This window comes from Mytilus californianus, unplaced genomic scaffold, assembly GCF_021869535.1.
Source record: "Mytilus californianus isolate M0D057914Y unplaced genomic scaffold, xbMytCali1.0.p SCAF_20, whole genome shotgun sequence".
Taxonomy (NCBI): Eukaryota; Metazoa; Mollusca; class Bivalvia; order Mytilida; family Mytilidae; genus Mytilus; species Mytilus californianus.
In genome coordinates this window covers 10,139,970-10,161,992 of record NW_026262669.1, presented here as the reverse complement: position 1 = coordinate 10,161,992, position 22,023 = coordinate 10,139,970, and the positions used below count along the sequence as shown (strand labels likewise).

The following is a 22,023-nucleotide window of genomic DNA, read 5'->3' as shown; positions in this document are numbered from 1 at the left end:
TGCACTGGTACATGCAAAAAGTGGCGTGTTTAACATGTTACCTGGCAAAAAAAACCCTCCCCTAACATGGGACAGCGTATGTGCATAATCTCAGACATTGAATCTTTAAAAAAAGGATACATATTTTAAAGCAATTGAAAATACATTAGAAATAACTTTTGAAAATTGTAGGATTGGATAGCGGAAACATAACGGTACAAACATTATTTGATACTTGAGAAATAGCTGAGATAAATAATTTAACCAATTCTTCCACAATATTCATCTTAATAACTTCGGCTTTTGTGATTCTGGAATTGATGGATCGTGTAATCCTGCGACAAGGGAATGTCATTGTCGACCTGGTTATATAGGATCACATTGTTATGAAGGTAAATTGTCCATGTGATTAGGGTGGATCATGCTACCTCGCGACAGTGGAATGTCATTGTCGACCTGGCTATATAGGATCACATTGTTCCAAAGGTAAATTGTTTGTGTGATTGTGTAGGATCATTTGACCCTGTGACAGGGGAATGTCATTGTCGACCTGGCTATATAGGATCACATTGTTCTAAAGGTAAATTGTTTATGTGATTCGGGTGGATCATGTTACCCAGCGACAGGGGAATGTCATTGTCGACCTGGCAATATAGGATTACATTGTTCTAAAGGTAAATTGTTTATATGATTGTGATGGAGCATGTTACCCTGCGACAGTGGAATGTCATTGTCGACCTGGCTATATAGGATCACATTGTTCTAAAAGTAAGTTGTTTATGTGATTAGGGTTGATCATGTGACCCTGTGACAGGGGAAAGTCATTGTCGACCTGGCTATATATGATCAAATTGTTCCAAAGGTAAATTGTTTATGTGATTGTGGTGGATCATGTTACCCTGCGACAGGGGAATGTCATTGTCGACTTGGCTATATAGGATCACATTGTTCCAAAAGTAAATTGTTTGTGTGATTGTGATGGATCATGTGACTCTGTGACAGGGGAATATCATTGTTGACCTGGCTATATAGGATCACATTGTTCTAAAGGTAAATTGGTTATGTGATTGTGGTGGATCTTGTTACCCTGCGACAGGGGAATGTGATTGTCGACCTGGCTATATAGGATCACATTGTTCTAAAGATAAATTGTTTATGTGATTGTGGTGGATCATGTGACCCTGCGACAGGGGAATATCATTGTCGACCTGGCTATATAGGATCACATTGTTCTAAAGGTAAATTGTTTATGTGATTGTGATGGATCATATGACCCTGTGACAGGGGAATGTGATTGCCGACCTAGCTATATAGGATCACATTGCTCTAAATGTTAATTGTTTATGTGATTAGGATGGATCATGTGACCCTGCGACAGGGGAATGTGATTGTCGACCTGGCTATATAGGATCACATTATTCTAAAGGTAAATTGTTTATGTGAGTAAGGTGGATCATGTGACCCTGTGACAGTGGAATGTCATTGTCGACCTGGCTATATAGAATCCCATTGTTCCAAAGATAAATTGTTTGTGTGATAATGATGGATCATGTGACTCTGTGACAGGGGAAAGTCATTGTTGACCTGGCTATATAGGATCACATTGTTCTAAAGGTAAATTGTTTATGTGATTGTGGTGGATCTTGTTACCCTGCGACAGGGGAATGTCATTGTCGACCTGGCTATATAAAATCACATTGTTCTAAAGGTAAATTGTGTATGTGATTAGGGTGGATCATGTGACCCTGCGACAGGGGAATGTGATTGTCGACCTGGCTATATAGGATCACATTGTTCTAAAGGTAAATTGTGTATGTGATTGTGGTGGATTATGTGACCCTGCGACAGGGGATTGTCATTGTCGACCTGTCTATATAGGATCACATTGTTCTAAAGGTCAATTATTTATTGGAATAAGGTGGATCATGTGACCCTGCGACAGGGGAATGTCATTGTCGACCTGGCTATATAGGATCACATTGTTCCAAAGGTAAATTGTTTGTGTGATTATGATGGATCATATGACTCTGTGACAGGGGAAAGTCATTGTTGACCTGGCTATATAGGATCACATTGTTCTAAAGGTAAATTGTTTATGTGATTGTGGTGGATCTTGTTACCCTGCGACAGGGGAATGTCATTGTCGACCTGGCTATATAAAATCACATTGTTCTAAAGGTAAATTGTGTATGTGATGAGGGTGGATCATGTGACCCTGCGACAGGGGAATGTGATTGTCGACCTGGCTATATATGATCACATTGCTCTAAAGGTAAATTGGGTATGTGATTGTGGTGGATTATGTGACCCTGCGACAGGGGAATGTCATTGTCGACCTGGCTATACAGGATCACTTGTTCTAAAGGTAAATTGTTTGTGTCATTGTGATGGATCAAGTGACCCTGTGACGGGGGAATGTCATTGTCGACCTGGCAATATAGGATCACAGTGTTCCAAAGGTAAATTGTTTGTGTGATTGTGTAGGATCGTGTGACCCTGTGACAGGGGAATGTCATTGTCGACCTGGCTATATAAGATCACATTGTTCTAAAGGTAAATTGTGTATGTGAGTAAGGTGGAGCATGTGACCCTGTGACAGTGGAATGTCATTGTCGACCTAGCTATATCCGATCACATTGTTCTAAAGGTAAATTGTGTATGTGATTGTGGTGGATCATGTTACCCTGCGACAGGGGAATGTCATTGTCGACCTGCCTATATAGGATCACATTGTTCTAAAGGTAAATTTTTTATGTGATTAGGGTTGATCATGTGACCCTGCGACTGGGGAATGTGATTGCCGACCTGGCTATATAGGATCACATTGCTCAAAAGGTAAATTGTTTATGTGATTAGGGTGGATCATGTGACCCTGTGACAGGGGAATGTCATTGTCGACCTGGCTATAAATAATCACTTGTTCTAAAGGTAAATTGTTTGTGTCATCGTGATGGATCATGTGACCCTGTGACAGGGGAATGTCATTGTCGACCTGGCTATAAATAATCACTTGTTCTAAAGGTAAATTGTTTGTGTCATCGTGATAGATCATGTGACCCTGTGACAGGGGAATGTCATTGTCGACCTGGCTAAATAGGATCACATTGTTCCAAAGGTAAATTGTGTGTGTGATTGTGTTTGATCATGTGACCCTGTGACAGGGGAATGTCATTGTCGACCTGGCTATATAAAATCACATTGTTCTAAAGGTAAATTGGGTATGTGATTGTGGTGGATTATGTGACCCTGCGACAGGGGAATGTCATTGTCGACCTGGCTATACAGGATCACTTGTTCTAAAGGTAAATTGTTTGTGTCATTGTGATGGATCAAGTGACCCTGTGACGGGGGAATGTCATTGTCGACCTGGCAATATAGGATCACAGTGTTCCAAAGGTAAATTGTTTGTGTGATTGTGTAGGATCGTGTGACCCTGTGACAGGGGAATGTCATTGTCGACCTGGCTATATAAGATCACATTGCTCTAAAGGTAAATTGTGTATGTGAGTAAGGTGGAGCATGTGACCCTGTGACAGTGGAATGTCATTGTCGACCTAGCTATATCCGATCACATTGTTCTAAAGGTAAATTGTGTATGTGATTGTGGTGGATCATGTTACCCTGCGACAGGGGAATGTCATTGTCGACCTGCCTATATAGGATCACATTGTTCTAAAGGTAAATTTTTTATGTGATTAGGGTTGATCATGTGACCCTGCGACTGGGGAATGTGATTGCCGACCTGCCTATATAGGATCACATTGTTCTAAAGGTAAATTGTTTATGTGATTAGGGTGGATCATGTGACCCTGTGACAGGGGAATGTCATTGTCGACCTGGCTATAAATAATCACTTGTTCTAAAGGTAAATTGTTTGTGTCATCGTGATGGATCATGTGACCCTGTGACAGGGGAATGTCATTGTCGACCTGGCTAAATAGGATCACATTGTTCCAAAGGTAAATTGTGTGTGTGATTGTGTTTGATCATGTGACCCTGTGACAGGGGAATGTCATTGTCTACCTGGCTATATAGGATCACATTGTTCTAAGGGTACATTGTTTATGTGAGTAGGGTGGATCATGTGACCCTGTGACAGGGGAATGTCATTGTCGACCTAGCTATATAGGATCACATTGTTCTAAAGGTAAATTGCTTATGTGATTTGGGTGGATCATGTTACCCTGCGACAGGGGAATGTCATTGTCGACCTGGCTATATAGGATCACATTGTTCTAAAGGTAAATTATTTATGTGATTAGGGTAGATCATGTGACCCTGGGACAGGGGAATGTCATTGTCGACCTGGCTTTACAGGATCACTTGTTCTAAAGGAAAATTGTTTGTGTCATTGTGATGGATCAAGTGACCCTGTGACGGGAAATGTCATTGTCGACCTGGCAATATAGGACCACAGTGTTCCAAAGGTAAATTGTTTTTGTGATTGTGTAGGATCGTGTGACCCTGTGACAGGGGAATGTCATTGTCGACCTGGCTATATAGGATCACATTGTTCTAAAGGTAAATTGTGTATGTGAGTAAGGTGGATCATGTGACCCTGTGACAGTGGAATGTCATTGTCGACCTAGCTATATCCGATCACATTGTTCTAAAGGTAAATTGTTTATGCGATTAGGGTGGATCATGTGACCCTGCGACAGGGGAATGTCATTGTCGACCTGGCTATATATGATCACATTGTTCTAAAGGTAAATTGTTTATGTGAGTAGGATGGATCATGTGACCCTGTGACAGGGGAATGTCATTGTCGACCTGGCTTTACAGGATCACTTGTTCTAAAGGTAAATTGTTTGTGTCATTGTGATGGATCAAGTGACCCTGTGACGGGGAATGTCATTGTCGACCTGGCAATATAGGACCACAGTGTTCCAAAGGTAAATTGTTTTTGTGATTGTGTAGGATCGTGTGACCCTGTGACAGGGGAATGTCATTGTCGACCTGGCTATATAGGATCACATTGTTCTAAAGGTAAATTGTGTATGTGAGTAAGGTGGATCATGTGACCCTGTGACAGTGGAATGTCATTGTCGACCTAGCTATATCCGATCACATTGTTCTAAAGGTAAATTGTTTATGTGATTAGGGTGGATCATGTGACCCTGCGACAGGGGAATGTCATTGTCGACCTGGCTATATAGGATCACATTGTTCCAAAGGTAAATTGTTTATGTGATTGTGGTGGATCATGTGACCCTGCGACAGTGGAATGTCATTGTCGACCTGGCTATATAGGATCACATTGTTCCAAAGGTAAATTGTTTATGTGATTGTGGTGGATCTTGTTACCCTGCGACAGGGGAATGTCATTGTCGACCTGGCTATATAGGATCACATTGTTCCAAAGGTAAATTGTTTATGCGATTAGGGTGGATCATGTGACCCTGCGACAGGGGAATGTCATTGTCGACCTGGCTATATAGGATCACATTGTTCCAAAGGTAAATTGTTTATGTGATTGTGGTGGATCTTGTTACCCTGCGACAGGGGAATGTCATTGTCGACCTGGCTATATAGGATCACATTGTTCTAAAGGTAAATTGTTTATGTGATTGTGGTGGATCATGTTACCCTGCGACAGGGTAGTGTCATTGTCGACCTGCCTATATAGGATCACATTGCTCAAAAGGTAAATTGTTTATGTGATTAGGGTGGATCATGTGACCCTGTGACAGGGGAATGTCATTGTCGACCTGGCTATAAAGGATCACTTGTTCTAAAGGCAAATTGTTTGTGTCATCGTGATGGATCATGTGACCCTGTGACAGGGGAATGTCATTGTCGACCTGGCTATATAGGATCACATTGTTCTAAAGGTAAATTGTTTATATGATTGTTGTGGATCATGTGACCCTGTGACAGGGGAATGTCATTGTCGACCTGGCTATATAGGATCACATTGTTCTAAAGGTAAATTGTTTATATGATTGTTGTGGATCATGTGACCCTGTGACAGGGGAATGTCATTGTCGACCTGGCTATATAGGATCACATTGTTCCAAAGGTAAATTGTTTGTGTGATTGTGTAGGATCATGTGACCCTGCGACAGGGAAATGTCATTATCGACCTAGCTATATAGGATCACATTGTTCTAAAGGTAAATTGCTTATGTGATTAGGGTGGATCATGTGACCCTGCGACAGGGGAATGTCATTGTCGACCTGGCTATATATGATCACATTGTTCTAAAGGTAAATTGTTTATGTGAGTAGGGTGGATCATGTGACCCTGTGACAGGGGAATGTCATTGTCGACCTAGCCATATAGGATCACATTGTTCTAAAGGAAAATTGTTTATGTGATTAGGGTGGATCATGTGACCCTGCGACAGGGGAATGTCATTGTCGGCCTGGCTATATAGGATCACATTGTTCTAAAGGTAAATTGTTTATGTGATTAGGGTAGATCATGTGACCCTGCGACAGGGGAATGTCATTGTCGACCTGGCTATATAGGATTACATTGTTCTAAAGGTAAATTGTTTATATGATTGTGGTGGATCATGTTACCCTGCGACAGGGGAATGTCATTGTCGACTTGGCTATATAGGATCACATTGTTCTAAAGGTAAATTGTTTGTGTAATTGTGATGGATCATGTGACCCTGTGACAGGGGAATGTCATTGTTGACCTGGCTAAAAAGGATCACATTGTTCTAAAGGTAAATTGTTGATGTGATTGTGGTGGATCATGTTACCCTGCGACAGGGGGATGTGATTGTCGACTTGGCTATATAGAATCTCATTGTTCTAAAGGTAAATTGTGTATGTGATTAGGGTGGATCATGTGACACTGCGACAGGGGAATGTGACTGTTGACCTGGCTATATAGGATCACATTGTTCTAAAGGTAAATTGTTTATGTGATTGTGGTGGATCATGTTACCCTGCGATAGGGGAATGTCATTGTCGACCTGGCTAAATAGGATCACATTGTTCCAAAGGTATATTGATTTTTGTTTATTTCTTGGGTATAGGTAAACCTTGTATTGAAATGTTCAAAAGAGCATACATTTTTTATCTGATATATAGACTTTGGCAAAACCATGGAATCTAATATCCACGAAACGACAACTTTTCCTAAATCCCAGAATAGCTTGTAAAAATTATATGAATAGAAAGAAAAGTTGATTACAAGAGTGTTTTTTTCTAATAATTTAAGGTTATATCTTATAAGGAGAATAAAAAAGTTACTTAAATAAATCATCTATCTTTACTGGTGAGACAGAAATGTCGCTATTTATTTTAACTATGTATCTTTACTGGTGAGACAGAAATGTCGCTATTTATTCTAAATATGTACCTTTACTGCTCAGACAGAAATGTCGCTATTCATTCTAACTATGTATCTTTACTGGTGAGACAGAAATGTCACTATTTATTCTAACTATGTATCTTTACTGGTGAGACAGAAATGTCGCTATTTATTTTAACTATGTATCTTTACTGGTGAGACAGAAATGTCGCTATTTATTCTAAATATGTACCTTTACTGCTCAGACAGAAATGTCGCTATTCATTCTAACTATGTATCTTTACTGGTGAGACAGAAATGTCACTATTTATTCTAACTATGTATCTTTACTGGTGAGACAGAAATGTTGCTATTTATTCTAACTATGTATCTTTACTGGTGAGACAAAAATATCACTATTTATTCTAATTATGTATCTTTACTGGTCAGACAGAAATGTCGCTATTTATTCTTATTAAGTATCTTTACTGCTCAGACAGAAATGTCGCTATTTATTCTAACTATGTATCTTTACTGGTCAGACAGAAATGTCACTATTTATTCTAATTATGTATCTTTACTGGTGAGACAGAAATGTCACTATTTATTCTAATTAGGTATCTTTACTGGTCAGACAGAAATGTCGCTATTTATTCTAATTATGTTTTTTTACTGGTCAGACAGAAATGTCACTATTTATTCTGACTATGTATCTTTACTGGTGACACAGAAATGTTGCTATTTATTCTATTTATGTATCTTCACTGGTGAGACAGAAATGTCGCTATTTATTCTAACGAGGTATCTTTACTGGTGAGACAGAAATGTCGCTATTTATTATAATTATGTATCTTTACTGGTGAGACAGAAATGTCACTATTTATTCTAATTATGTATCTTTACTGGTGAGACAGAAATCTCACTATTTATTCTAATTATGTATCTTTACTGGTCAGACAGAAATGTCATTATTTATTCTAATTATGTATCTTTACTGGTGAGACAAAAATGTCGCTATTTATTCTAACGAGGTATCTTTACTGGTGAGACAGAAATGTCGCTATTTATTCTAATTATGTATCTTTACTGGTGAGACAGAAATGTCACTATTTATTCTAATTATGTATCTTTACTGGTGAGACAGAAATGTCACTATTTATTCTAATTATGTATCTTTACTGGTCAGACAGAAATGTCACTATTTATTCTGACTATGCATCTTTACTGGTGAGACAGAAATGTCGCTATTTATTCTAACGAGGTATCTTTACTGGTGATACAGAAATCTCACTATTTATTCTAATTATGTATCGTTACTGGTCAGACAGAAATGTCACTATTTATTCTAATTATGTATCTTTACTGGTCAGACAGAAATGTCACTATTTATTCTGACTATGCATCTTTACTGGTGAGACAGAAATGTCGGTATTTATTCTAATTATGTATCTTTACTGGTGATACAGAAATGTCGCTATTTATTCTAATTATGTATCTTTACTGGTCAGATAGAAATGACGCTATTTATTCTAACTATGTTTCTTTACTGGTCAGACAGAAATGTCACTATTTATTCTAATTATGTATCTTTACTGGTCAGACAGAAATGTCACTATTTATTCTAATTATGTATCTTTACTGGTGACACAGAAATGTCACTATTTATTCTAATTATGTATTTTTACTGGTCAGACAGAAATGTCACTATTTATTCTGACTATGTATCTTTACTGGTGACACAGAAATGGCGCTATTTATTCTATTTATGTATCTTTACTGGTCAGACAGAAATGTCACTATTTATTTAATATAATGCAAAACTGTAAAATTCCAACAATCTCAATAAGAACACATTATTTTCTGAATTAACAGCATATCAAAAAAGTCCAATGAAATTTGAGCACCTGTTAGTTAGACGGAGTCGAAATAAATGTTCCAGATTTTGGTAGTGTTACATCTTTAATACAAAGTTGATCATTTTGCAAAGAAGTCTGATCAAACCATTGCTAGGGGCTGTCTTAAACTTGCAGTAAAGAGAGATGTATTTGTATACGCCCGTTTACTGGACTTATTATGGTATACCGTTTTCCTTCCGCCTGTCCATCCGTCCGTCTGTCCGTTTGTCGTCAACATGTCAGACATTAACTCAAAAACCAATTTGCATGAAACTTTGATGAATTGTTTATATCTATTGACATGAGCTCCCTTTCGACTTTTATAAATTTTTGATTTTACGTTTTCGCTTGTTGGTCAATGATAAGTTTTTGTGTTTTGGTCTGTTTTTCTGTTTATTGAGTGCTATAAACATTAATTTATTTTCCTGGTTCATTGGTCAATGTCAAGTTTTTGTGTTTTGTTCTGTTTTTGGAAGGTGCTATAAGGTGTAGGTCAACTATGTTTGGTGTATGAAATGATTGTAATGTGCACATGTAGGTCTGGCGGGTATCATCTGACCTTGACCTCATTTACATGGTTCATTTGATCAATGTTAAGTTTTTGTGTTTTGGTCTGTTATATTAGGTACTTTGATCAATAGGTTAACTATGGTTGGTGTATAAAATTACTGTAAGGTGTACATGTCGGTCTAGCGGGCATCATCTGACCTTGACCTCATTTTCATGGTTCATTTGTCAATGTAATTTTTTTGTGTTTTGGTCTTTTTTCCCTAATTACTCAGTAATTCAGCATTAGGTCAAAAAAATTTGGTGTATGGAATAACTGTAAGAGGTACATGTTTAAACATGATTATGATTAGTCTGGAATGTACAATCATAAGACCTGTAGGTAACTGTCTTTACAGCGCATTCGCGCTTTGATTTTCCCTCCCTGTTGAAGGCCTCACTGTGACTTTGAGATGATGAACAGTAATAAAACCACTGTTCCTTTACTCTTTGTGTGTTTTTTTGCTGTGCATGTACTGATTTTGTGTCATGGGTTGATACCCCATATCCTTTGTTTTTCTATTAGCTAAACCACTGGACGTTAAGCAACCAACAATCAATCAATCTATTAGCTAAAATGATAAAGCAGTATCATTACAAAGTAAAGGGAAACTCCCATGTTAATTAAATAACATTGTAAATGTTTTAGTTTGTCCTGCTGGGACCTTTGGCAATTTATGTCAACAGAAATGTACATGGTGTGATGAAGGACAATTCTGTGACCACATCACTGGTCAGTGCCTGGCTATTATCTGTCCACCTGGTTATACTGGACATACCTGTCAGAAAGGTAAGTGGTCACATATAAAATGATATTAAAGACAAGTGTAAATAAAAATCAATGAGACAGCAACCCAGTGACACACAACAACTTTGGGTAAGATACTATTCTGAAAACATTTTTGTCAATTAGATTCATTCTTTGGGAAATGAATTTTTCCAGAGGTATCAATCTAGCAACTTCTCCAGATACTCTGGAAAAGTAATTATTCAAAGGTTTTAAGGTGTCAATCTAAATCGAAGGCACTTTGTTTTATTATTTTCACCAACAGAGATTTGAGAATATTATTTTGTAAAGTTATATCCTATTATGGAGATATGTCCTAACCTGTTGATTGGTGAAAAAAACGGTCACTGGTTCTGTCATTCATAAAATTGACCAAATGAATGAAATCCACCCATCAATTGTAAAAGCTGGACAACACTCTGTACTTTATTTTTGGCTTTCAACAAATGTTTCAATAGTTGCTACTTTCATTTTCTACTTTCAGTTTGTCCTAAAGCTACAGCAGGCATTGACTGTTTAGACAAATGTTTTAACTACTTTCATTTTTTACTTAAGGTACAACATAATAGACTGTTATACAAATATTTAACTACTTTCATTTTTCTACTTTCAGTTTGTCCTGAAGGAACAGCAGTCATTGAGTGTTTAGACAAATGTCCTAAGTGTGACAATGGAGGGTTATGTGATTATAAATTAGGAAGGTGCATCTGTTTACCTGGCTTCAGAGGAGATTTCTGTCAAGCTGCTGGTAATTAATTTTCAAGATCCAATTTCTTGTTTAGAGATGGCAGTGTGTTAGGCCAATCAAAATCAATTGGTAGATGTTCATCCCCGCCCGTACACCGTACACCAATAATGCTAAAATCATCCCCGATGGATTATTTTTTTTACTGTTACCGTTAATCGCACTAATAATTTCGTTTTATACAAAATTTCCTATTGCAAAATATTGACATGGTTTTTCGTATTATTTCAAAAAGTTTAACCAGAATGATAAAGGCGATCTACAATGGTTAAGTTACATTCCGAGTAAGAGAGATTGGTTATGGTAAGGGCCTGAAATATTTGGGTAATTAGTGGTCAAAGAGAGCAAAGTACGTCACAAATTTCAATGGTCAGGAAATATTTGACCATAAATCCCCAGGGATGATATCTAAAGCGGAAGATTGATGGCACACATTGGTATGTAAAACATGACTGGAGTAAAGACATCAAGTTGACACTATTACAAACTTGTGCAATGTATTACATTGTTTTGGATCATATAAAACGTCAGCCAATGTATAACTCGAAAACTTTCAAAATTATCCTTGTTGACAAATACCCAAGACCCTCTAGCCCCAACCACTCATTAAATTCATGAAACAACTTCTTTTGGTTCAGTTCATGTTTTAGGCATTTGATAAATTGTGCATAAGATCTAGAAGAAACAATAAACCCTATAGCATTTTTCAACACTTAATTGGTTTCCATCTATGTTCCCATTGTACTAAATATACTTGTCCTCCCAACAAAAAAAAAAAACAAACTGAAAATCTACCAATTAATTTTAGTTGGCCTTATGTAGACAATGTTAAATATCTTATTTTCAGAAATTGATGTTGATTCTTTTTTCAAATTAATTTAGCTTGCTATTAATAAAAAGTAGAATTAAGATATATGGTTTATAACATTTCTTTGACTTAAGTATTAGATATTTGACTTGAGAGAGTGGATGAATATTGTCAATTAACGAACATGACAAAAGGGGAATCTGTTTCTCACCGATAACATTTCTTTGACTTCAGTATTAGATATTTGACTTGAGAGAGTGGATGAATATTGTCAATTAACAAACATGACAAAAGGGGAATCTGTTTCTCACCTATAGTTTTAAGTGTAAAACCCCTGATAAGATTGAACCAAAGGAATGTTGTTGCCAACAATATACCAGTAACATGACAACAATCTGCCAGTCACATGACATAAAAGTGCCAATAATCTACCAGTCACATGACATAAAATGACAACAATTTACTAGTCACATGACATAAAAGCGACAACAATCTACCAGTCACATGACAACAATCTATACCAGTCACATGACATAAAAGTGACAACAATTTACCAGTCACATAACGTAAAAGTGACAACAATCTACCAGTCACATGACATAAAAGAGACAACAACCTACCAGTCACATGACATAAAAGTGACAACAATCTACCAGTCACATGACATAAAAGTTACAACAATCTACCAGTCACATGACATAAAAGTGACAACAATCTACCAGTCACATGACATATAAAAAGTGACAACAATCTACCAGTCACATGACATAAAAGCGACAACAATCTACAAGTCACATGACAATAATCTACCAGTCACATGACATAAAAGCGACAACAATCTACCAGTTACATGACATAAAAGCGACAACAATCTACCAGTCACATGACATAAAAGTGACAACAATCTACCAGTCACATGACATAAAAGTGAACAAGCTATCTATCAGGGCAGTTATATTGCATGAGTTAATTTGGCTTGAATTATTTTGAACTTGAGCATTTGTGCAAAATCTGCCACCAATTGTAGATTATGTATGAACTGATAAGGTCCGTTATAGCAATAAAGTTATTTTCTTGGTAATTAGGGATTTACACCTATCAGGACTCGGAAATTGATAATTCATTTTTTTCGAGAAAGAATACTTTATTTTTTGGGGAATTCGGGATGACACTCCCTCCTACTCCTACCTAATAATCAGCTGTGTAAGTAATAAACATTGTTAATGAAAAATGAACATAAAAACAACTTATTAATATTCCATTGTGAATACCAGGTGATTATAATCTTTTTATTCATCAAACAGAATGTCCGAAGAGCAAGTATGGTATAGGATGCAATACCACATGTAACTGTGAGAACCAAGCATACTGTCGACCAAGTGATGGCTTCTGTAAATGTTTTCCTGGTTACATGGGAGTCACATGTTCTCAAAGTAAGTCACATGATCTCAGAGTAAGTCACATGGTCTCAAAGTAAGTCAAATGATCTCTATTTTTATGCCCCTCGCCAGTGTTAACCTTGTCTTTCTGTACGTCCTTCCATATGTACATCGCAAAATGGTTTCCGTTCTCTAACTTAAGTTTGCCTCAACCAAATGTTATAAAACTTATACACAATCCTTTTTATTATAAAACTCAGATCAAGTTTGGAATTTGGGTGGCATCACTTTAATTGATCTTGAGTTACGTCCCTTTATAATGGTATATGGAATTGATCTGTGTCCAATGGTCACATTCTCCATTTAATTTTTTTTCACATGACTTATATGTTTTATGGCACTGCATTGCACTTAGTATCCCGGATATATTATATATTAGGTATCCAGTAAGCAAAATACATTGAAGATTCATGAAAAGTACTGAAAGTCTCCATAAAGGGTAAGCCAGTCTGTTTTTAGGGGGGAATACATTGCACAAAATATCTGAACTAATGATAAAGATATGTGGGATATATTTCAATGAGACAACAAACCATAACAATAATAATCCAAAGGTATCTAAAGTGATTCATACAGTCGTCAACATCAACAATAGACAGGTGACTATACATACAGTCGTCAACAATAGACATGTGTCACTACATACAGTCGTCAACAATAGACATGTGTCTCTACATAGTCGTCAACAATAGTCAGGTGTCTCTACATACAGTCAACAATAATAGACAGGTGTCTCTACAATCATTCGTCAACAATAGATAGGTGTCTCTACATACAGTCGTCAACAATAGACAGGTGTCAAAATATACAGTCGTCAACAATAGACAGGTGTCTCTACATAGTCGTCAACAATAGACAGGTGTATCTACATACAGTCAACAACAATAGACAGGTGTCTCTACAAACAATCGTCACCAATAGACAGGTGTCTCTACATACAGTCGTCAATAATACACAGGTGTCTATACATACAGTCGTCAACAATAGACAGGTTTCTCTTCATGCAGTAGTCGACAATAGACAGGTGTCTCTGCATACAGTCGTCAACAATAGACAGGTGTCTCTACATACAGTCGTCAACAATAGACAGATATCTCTACAAACAGTCCTCAACAATAGACAGGTGTCTATATATACACGCGTCAACAATATACAAGTGTCTTTTCATACAGTCGTCAACAATAGACAGGTGTCTTTACATACAGTCGTCAACAATAGACAGGTGTCTTTACATACAATTGTCAACAATATACAGGTGTCTCTACATACAATCGTCAACAATATACAAGTGTCTCTACATACAATCGTCAACAATAGACAGGTATCTTTACATACAATCGTCAACAACAGACAGGTATCTTTACATACAATCGTCAACAATAAACAGGTGTCTTTACATACAGTCGTCAACACTAGACAGGTGTCTCTACATAGTCAACAACAATAAACAGGTGTCTCTACATAGTTGTCAACAATAGACAGGTATCTCTACATAAAGTCAACAATAGACAGGTGTCTATATATAGTCAACAATAGACAGGTATCTCTACATACAGTCAACAATAGACAAGTGTCTATATATAGTGAACAATAGACAGGTGTCTCTACATGGTCTTTTCATACAATCGTCAACAATAGACAGGTGTCTCTACATACAGTCATAAACAAAAGACAGGTGTCTCTACATAGTCAACAACAATAGACAGGTGTCTCTACATAGTTGTCAACAATAGACAGTTATCTCTACATACAGTCAACAATAGACAGGTGTCTATATATAGTCAACAATAGACAGGTATCTCTACATACAGTCAACAATAGACAGGTGTCTATATATAGTCAACAATAGACAGGTGTCTATATATACAGTTGTCAACAATAGACAGGTGTCTTTACATGCAGTTGTTAACAATAGACAGGTGTCTCTACATAGTCGTCAACAATAGACAGGTGTCTATACATACAGTCGTCAACAATAGACAGGTGTCTCTACATACAGTCTTTACATACAATCGTCAACAATAGACAGGTGTCTATACATAGTCGTCAACAATAGACAGGTGCCACTACATACAGTCGTCAACAATAGACATGTGTCTCTACATAGTCGCCAACAATAGACAGGTGTCTCTACATACAGTCAACAACAATAGACAGATGTCTCTACAAACAGTCCTCAACAATATACAGGTGTCTCTACATGCAGTCCTCAACAATAGACATGTGTCACTACATACAGTCCTCAACAATAGACAGGTGTCTCTACAAACAGTCGTCATCAATAGACAAGTGTCTATATATACAGGCGTCAACAATAGACAAGTGTCTTTACATACAGTCGTCAAAAATAGACAGGTGTCTTTACATACAGTCGTCAACAATAGACAGGTGTCTCTACATGGTCTTTTCATACAATCGTCAGCAATAGACAAGTGTCTCTACATACAGTCATAAACAAAAGACAGGTGTCTCGACATAGTCAACAACAATAGACAGGTGTCTCTACATAGTTGTCAATAATAGACAGGTATCTCTACATACAGTCAACAATAGACAGGTGTCTATATATAGTGAACAATAGACAGGTGTCTATACATACAGTAGTCAACAATAGACAGGTGTCTCTACATACAGTCGTCAACAATAGACAGGTGTCTCTACATACAGTCGTCAACAATAGACAGGTGTCTTTACATACAGTCGTTAACAATAGACAGGTGTCTATACATACAGTCGTCAACAATAGACAGGTGTCTATGCATACAGTCGTCAACAATAGACAGGTGTCTCTACATACAGTAGTCAACAATAGACAGGTGTCTATACATACAGTAGTCAACAATAGACAGGTGTCTCTGCATACAGTCGTCAACAATAGACAGGTGTCTCTACATACAGTCGTCAACAATAGACAGGTGTCTCTACATACAGTCGTTAACAATAAACAGGTGTCTATACATACAGTCGTCAACAATAGACAGGTATCTATACATACAGTCGTCAACAATAGACAGGTGTCTATACATACAGTCTTAACATACAATCGTCAACAATAGACAGGTGTCTCTACATACAGTTGTCAACAATAGACATGTGTCTCTATATACAGTAGTCAACAAAAGACAGGTGTCTCTACCTACAGTCGTCAACAATAGACAGGTGTCTCTACATACAGTCGTTAACAATAGACAGGTGTCTCTACATACAGTCGTCAACAATAGACAGGTGTCTATACATACAGTCGTCAACAATAGACAGGTGTCTTTACATACAGTCGTCAACAATAGACAGGTGTCTCTACATACAGTCAACAACAATAGACAGGTGTCTCTACAAACAATCGTCACCAATAGACAGGTGTCTCTACATACAGTCGTCAATAATACACAGGTGTCTATACATACAGTCGTCAACAATAGACAGGTTTCTCTTCATGCAGTAGTCGACAATAGACAGGTGTCTCTGCATACAGTCGTCAACAATAGACAGGTGTCTCTACATACAGTCGTCAACAATAGACAGATATCTCTACAAACAGTCCTCAACAATAGACAGGTGTCTATATATACAGGCGTCAACAATATACAAGTGTCTTTTCATACAGTCGTCAACAATAGACAGGTGTCTTTACATACAGTCGTCAACAATAGACAGGTGTCTTTACATACAATTGTCAACAATATACAGGTGTCTCTACATACAATCGTCAACAATATACAAGTGTCTCTACATACAATCGTCAACAATAGACAGGTATCTTTACATACAATCGTCAACAACAGACAGGTATCTTTACATACAATCGTCAACAATAAACAGGTGTCTTTACATACAGTCGTCAACACTAGACAGGTGTCTCTACATAGTCAACAACAATAAACAGGTGTCTCTACATAGTTGTCAACAATAGACAGGTATCTCTACATAAAGTCAACAATAGACAGGTGTCTATATATAGTCAACAATAGACAGGTATCTCTACATACAGTCAACAATAGACAAGTGTCTATATATAGTGAACAATAGACAGGTGTCTCTACATGGTCTTTTCATACAATCGTCAACAATAGACAGGTGTCTCTACATACAGTCATAAACAAAAGACAGGTGTCTCTACATAGTCAACAACAATAGACAGGTGTCTCTACATAGTTGTCAACAATAGACAGTTATCTCTACATACAGTCAACAATAGACAGGTGTCTATATATAGTCAACAATAGACAGGTATCTCTACATACAGTCAACAATAGACAGGTGTCTATATATAGTCAACAATAGACAGGTGTCTATATATACAGTTGTCAACAATAGACAGGTGTCTTTACATGCAGTTGTTAACAATAGACAGGTGTCTCTACATAGTCGTCAACAATAGACAGGTGTCTATACATACAGTCGTCAACAATAGACAGGTGTCTCTACATACAGTCTTTACATACAATCGTCAACAATAGACAGGTGTCTATACATAGTCGTCAACAATAGACAGGTGCCACTACATACAGTCGTCAACAATAGACATGTGTCTCTACATAGTCGCCAACAATAGACAGGTGTCTCTACATACAGTCAACAACAATAGACAGATGTCTCTACAAACAGTCCTCAACAATATACAGGTGTCTCTACATGCAGTCCTCAACAATAGACATGTGTCACTACATACAGTCCTCAACAATAGACAGGTGTCTCTACAAACAGTCGTCATCAATAGACAAGTGTCTATATATACAGGCGTCAACAATAGACAAGTGTCTTTACATACAGTCGTCAAAAATAGACAGGTGTCTTTACATACAGTCGTCAACAATAGACAGGTGTCTCTACATGGTCTTTTCATACAATCGTCAGCAATAGACAAGTGTCTCTACATACAGTCATAAACAAAAGACAGGTGTCTCGACATAGTCAACAACAATAGACAGGTGTCTCTACATAGTTGTCAATAATAGACAGGTATCTCTACATACAGTCAACAATAGACAGGTGTCTATATATAGTGAACAATAGACAGGTGTCTATACATACAGTAGTCAACAATAGACAGGTGTCTCTACATACAGTCGTCAACAATAGACAGGTGTCTCTACATACAGTCGTCAACAATAGACAGGTGTCTTTACATACAGTCGTTAACAATAGACAGGTGTCTATACATACAGTCGTCAACAATAGACAGGTGTCTATGCATACAGTCGTCAACAATAGACAGGTGTCTCTACATACAGTAGTCAACAATAGACAGGTGTCTATACATACAGTAGTCAACAATAGACAGGTGTCTCTGCATACAGTCGTCAACAATAGACAGGTGTCTCTACATACAGTCGTCAACAATAGACAGGTGTCTCTACATACAGTCGTTAACAATAGACAGGTGTCTATACATACAGTCGTCAACAATAGACAGGTATCTATACATACAGTCGTCAACAATAGACAGGTGTCTCTACATACAGTCGTCAACAATAGACAGGTGTCTATACATACAGTCTTAACATACAATCGTCAACAATAGACAGGTGTCTCTACATACAGTTGTCAACAATAGACATGTGTCTCTATATACAGTAGTCAACAAAAGACAGGTGTCTCTACCTACAGTCGTCAACAATAGACAGGTGTCTCTACATACAGTCGTCAATAATACACAGGTGTCTATACATACAGTCGTCAACAATAGACAGGTTTCTCTTCATGCAGTAGTCGACAATAGACAGGTGTCTCTGCATACAGTCGTCAACAATAGACAGGTGTCTCTACATACAGTCGTCAACAATAGACAGATATCTCTACAAACAGTCCTCAACAATAGACAGGTGTCTATATATACAGGCGTCAACAATATACAAGTGTCTTTTCATACAGTCGTCAACAATAGACAGGTGTCTTTACATACAGTCGTCAACAATAGACAGGTGTCTTTACATACAATTGTCAACAATATACAGGTGTCTCTACATACAATCGTCAACAATATACAAGTGTCTCTACATACAATCGTCAACAATAGACAGGTATCTTTACATACAATCGTCAACAACAGACAGGTATCTTTACATACAATCGTCAACAATAAACAGGTGTCTTTACATACAGTCGTCAACACTAGACAGGTGTCTCTACATAGTCAACAACAATAAACAGGTGTCTCTACATAGTTGTCAACAATAGACAGGTATCTCTACATAAAGTCAACAATAGACAGGTGTCTATATATAGTCAACAATAGACAGGTATCTCTACATACAGTCAACAATAGACAAGTGTATAATATAGTGAACAATAGACAGGTGTCTCTACATGGTCTTTTCATACAATCGTCAACAATAGACAGGTGTCTCTACATACAGTCATAAACAAAAGACAGGTGTCTCTACATAGTCAACAACAATAGACAGGTGTCTCTACATAGTTGTCAACAATAGACAGTTATCTCTACATACAGTCAACAATAGACAGGTGTCTATATATAGTCAACAATAGACAGGTATCTCTACATACAGTCAACAATAGACAGGTGTCTATATATAGTCAACAATAGACAGGTGTCTATATATACAGTTGTCAACAATAGACAGGTGTCTTTACATGCAGTTGTTAACAATAGACAGGTGTCTCTACATAGTCGTCAACAATAGACAGGTGTCTATACATACAGTCGTCAACAATAGACAGGTGTCTCTACATACAGTAGTCAACAATAGACAGGTGTCTCTACATACAGTCTTTACATACAATCGTCAACAATAGACAGGTGTCTATACATAGTCGTCAACAATAGACAGGTGCCACTACATACAGTCGTCAACAATAGACATGTGTCTCTACATAGTCGCCAACAATAGACAGGTGTCTCTACATACAGTCAACAACAATAGACAGATGTCTCTACAAACAGTCCTCAACAATATACAGGTGTCTCTACATGCAGTCCTCAACAATAGACATGTGTCACTACATACAGTCCTCAACAATAGACAGGTGTCTCTACAAACAGTCGTCATCAATAGACAAGTGTCTATATATACAGGCGTCAACAATAGACAAGTGTCTTTACATACAGTCGTCAAAAATAGACAGGTGTCTTTACATACAGTCGTCAACAATAGACAGGTGTCTCTACATGGTCTTTTCATACAATCGTCAGCAATAGACAAGTGTCTCTACATACAGTCATAAACAAAAGACAGGTGTCTCGACATAGTCAACAACAATAGACAGGTGTCTCTACATAGTTTTCAATAATAGACAGGTATCTCTACATACAGTCAACAATAGACAGGTGTCTATATATATTCAACAATAGACAGGTATCTCTACATATAGTCAACAATAGACAGGTGTCTATATATAGTGAACAATAGACAGGTGTCTATACATACAGTAGTCAACAATAGACAGGTGTCTATACATACAGTCTTAATATACAATCGTCAACAATAGACAGGTGTCTCTACATACAGTTGTCAACAATAGACATGTGTCTCTATATACAGTAGTCAACAAAAGACAGGTGTCTCTACCTACAGTCGTCAACAATAGACAGGTGTCTCTACATACAGTCGTTAACAATAGACAGGTGTCTCTACATACAGTCGTCAACAATAGACAGGTGTCTATACATACAGTCGTCAACAATAGACAGGTGTCTTTACATACAGTCGTCAACAATAGACAGGTGTCTCTACATACAGTCGTCAACAATAGACAGGTGTCTTTACATACAGTCGTCAACAATAGACAGGTGTCTCTACATGGTCTTTTCATACAATCGTCAGCAATAGACAAGTGTCTCTACATACAGTCATAAACAAAAGACAGGTGTCTCGACATAGTCAAGAACAATAGACAGGTGTCTCTACATAGTTTTCAATAATAGACAGGTATCTCTACATACAGTCAACAATAGACAGGTGTCTATATATATTCAACAATAGACAGGTATCTCTACATATAGTCAACAATAGACAGGTGTCTATATATAGTGAACAATAGACAGGTGTCTATACATACAGTAGTCAACAATAGACAGGTGTCTCTACATACAGTCGTCAACAATAGACAGGTGTCTCTACATACAGTCGTCAACAATAGACAGGTGTCTATACATACAGTCGTTAACAATAGACAGGTGTCTATACATACAGTCGTCAACAATAGACAGGTGTCTATGCATACAGTCGTCAACAATAGACAGGTGTCTCTACATACAGTAGTCAACAATAGACAGGTGTCTCTACATACAGTAGTCAACAATAGACAGGTGTCTCTACATACAGTCCTCAACAATATACAGGTGTCTCTACATGCAGTCCTCAACAATAGACATGTGTCACTACATACAGTCCTCAACAATAGACAGGTGTCTCTACAAACAGTCGTCATCAATAGACAAGTGTCTATATATACAGGCGTCAACAATAGACAAGTGTCTTTACATACAGTCGTCAAAAATAGACAGGCGTCTTTACATACAGTCGTCAAAAATAGACAGGCGTCTTTACATACAATCGTCAACAATAGACAGGTGTCTCTACATACAGTTGTCAACAATAGACATGTGTCT

At 37.4% G+C, this 22,023-nt stretch overlaps 1 protein-coding gene across 1 annotated transcript in view; it reads left to right on the top strand.

Moving 5' to 3' along the window:
• The window catches only part of LOC127731748 (multiple epidermal growth factor-like domains protein 10), a 455,295-nt gene extending 441,746 nt beyond the window's left edge, over window positions 1-13,549 (top strand). Inside the window, exon 17 of the mRNA XM_052240586.1 lies at window positions 13,317-13,549. Coding sequence (XP_052096546.1) covers window positions 13,317-13,489 — 173 coding nt within the window. The 3' untranslated portion in view covers window positions 13,490-13,549. The remainder of the gene's footprint in view (window positions 1-13,316) is intronic.
• Window positions 13,550-22,023: the final 8,474 nt, after the last annotated feature.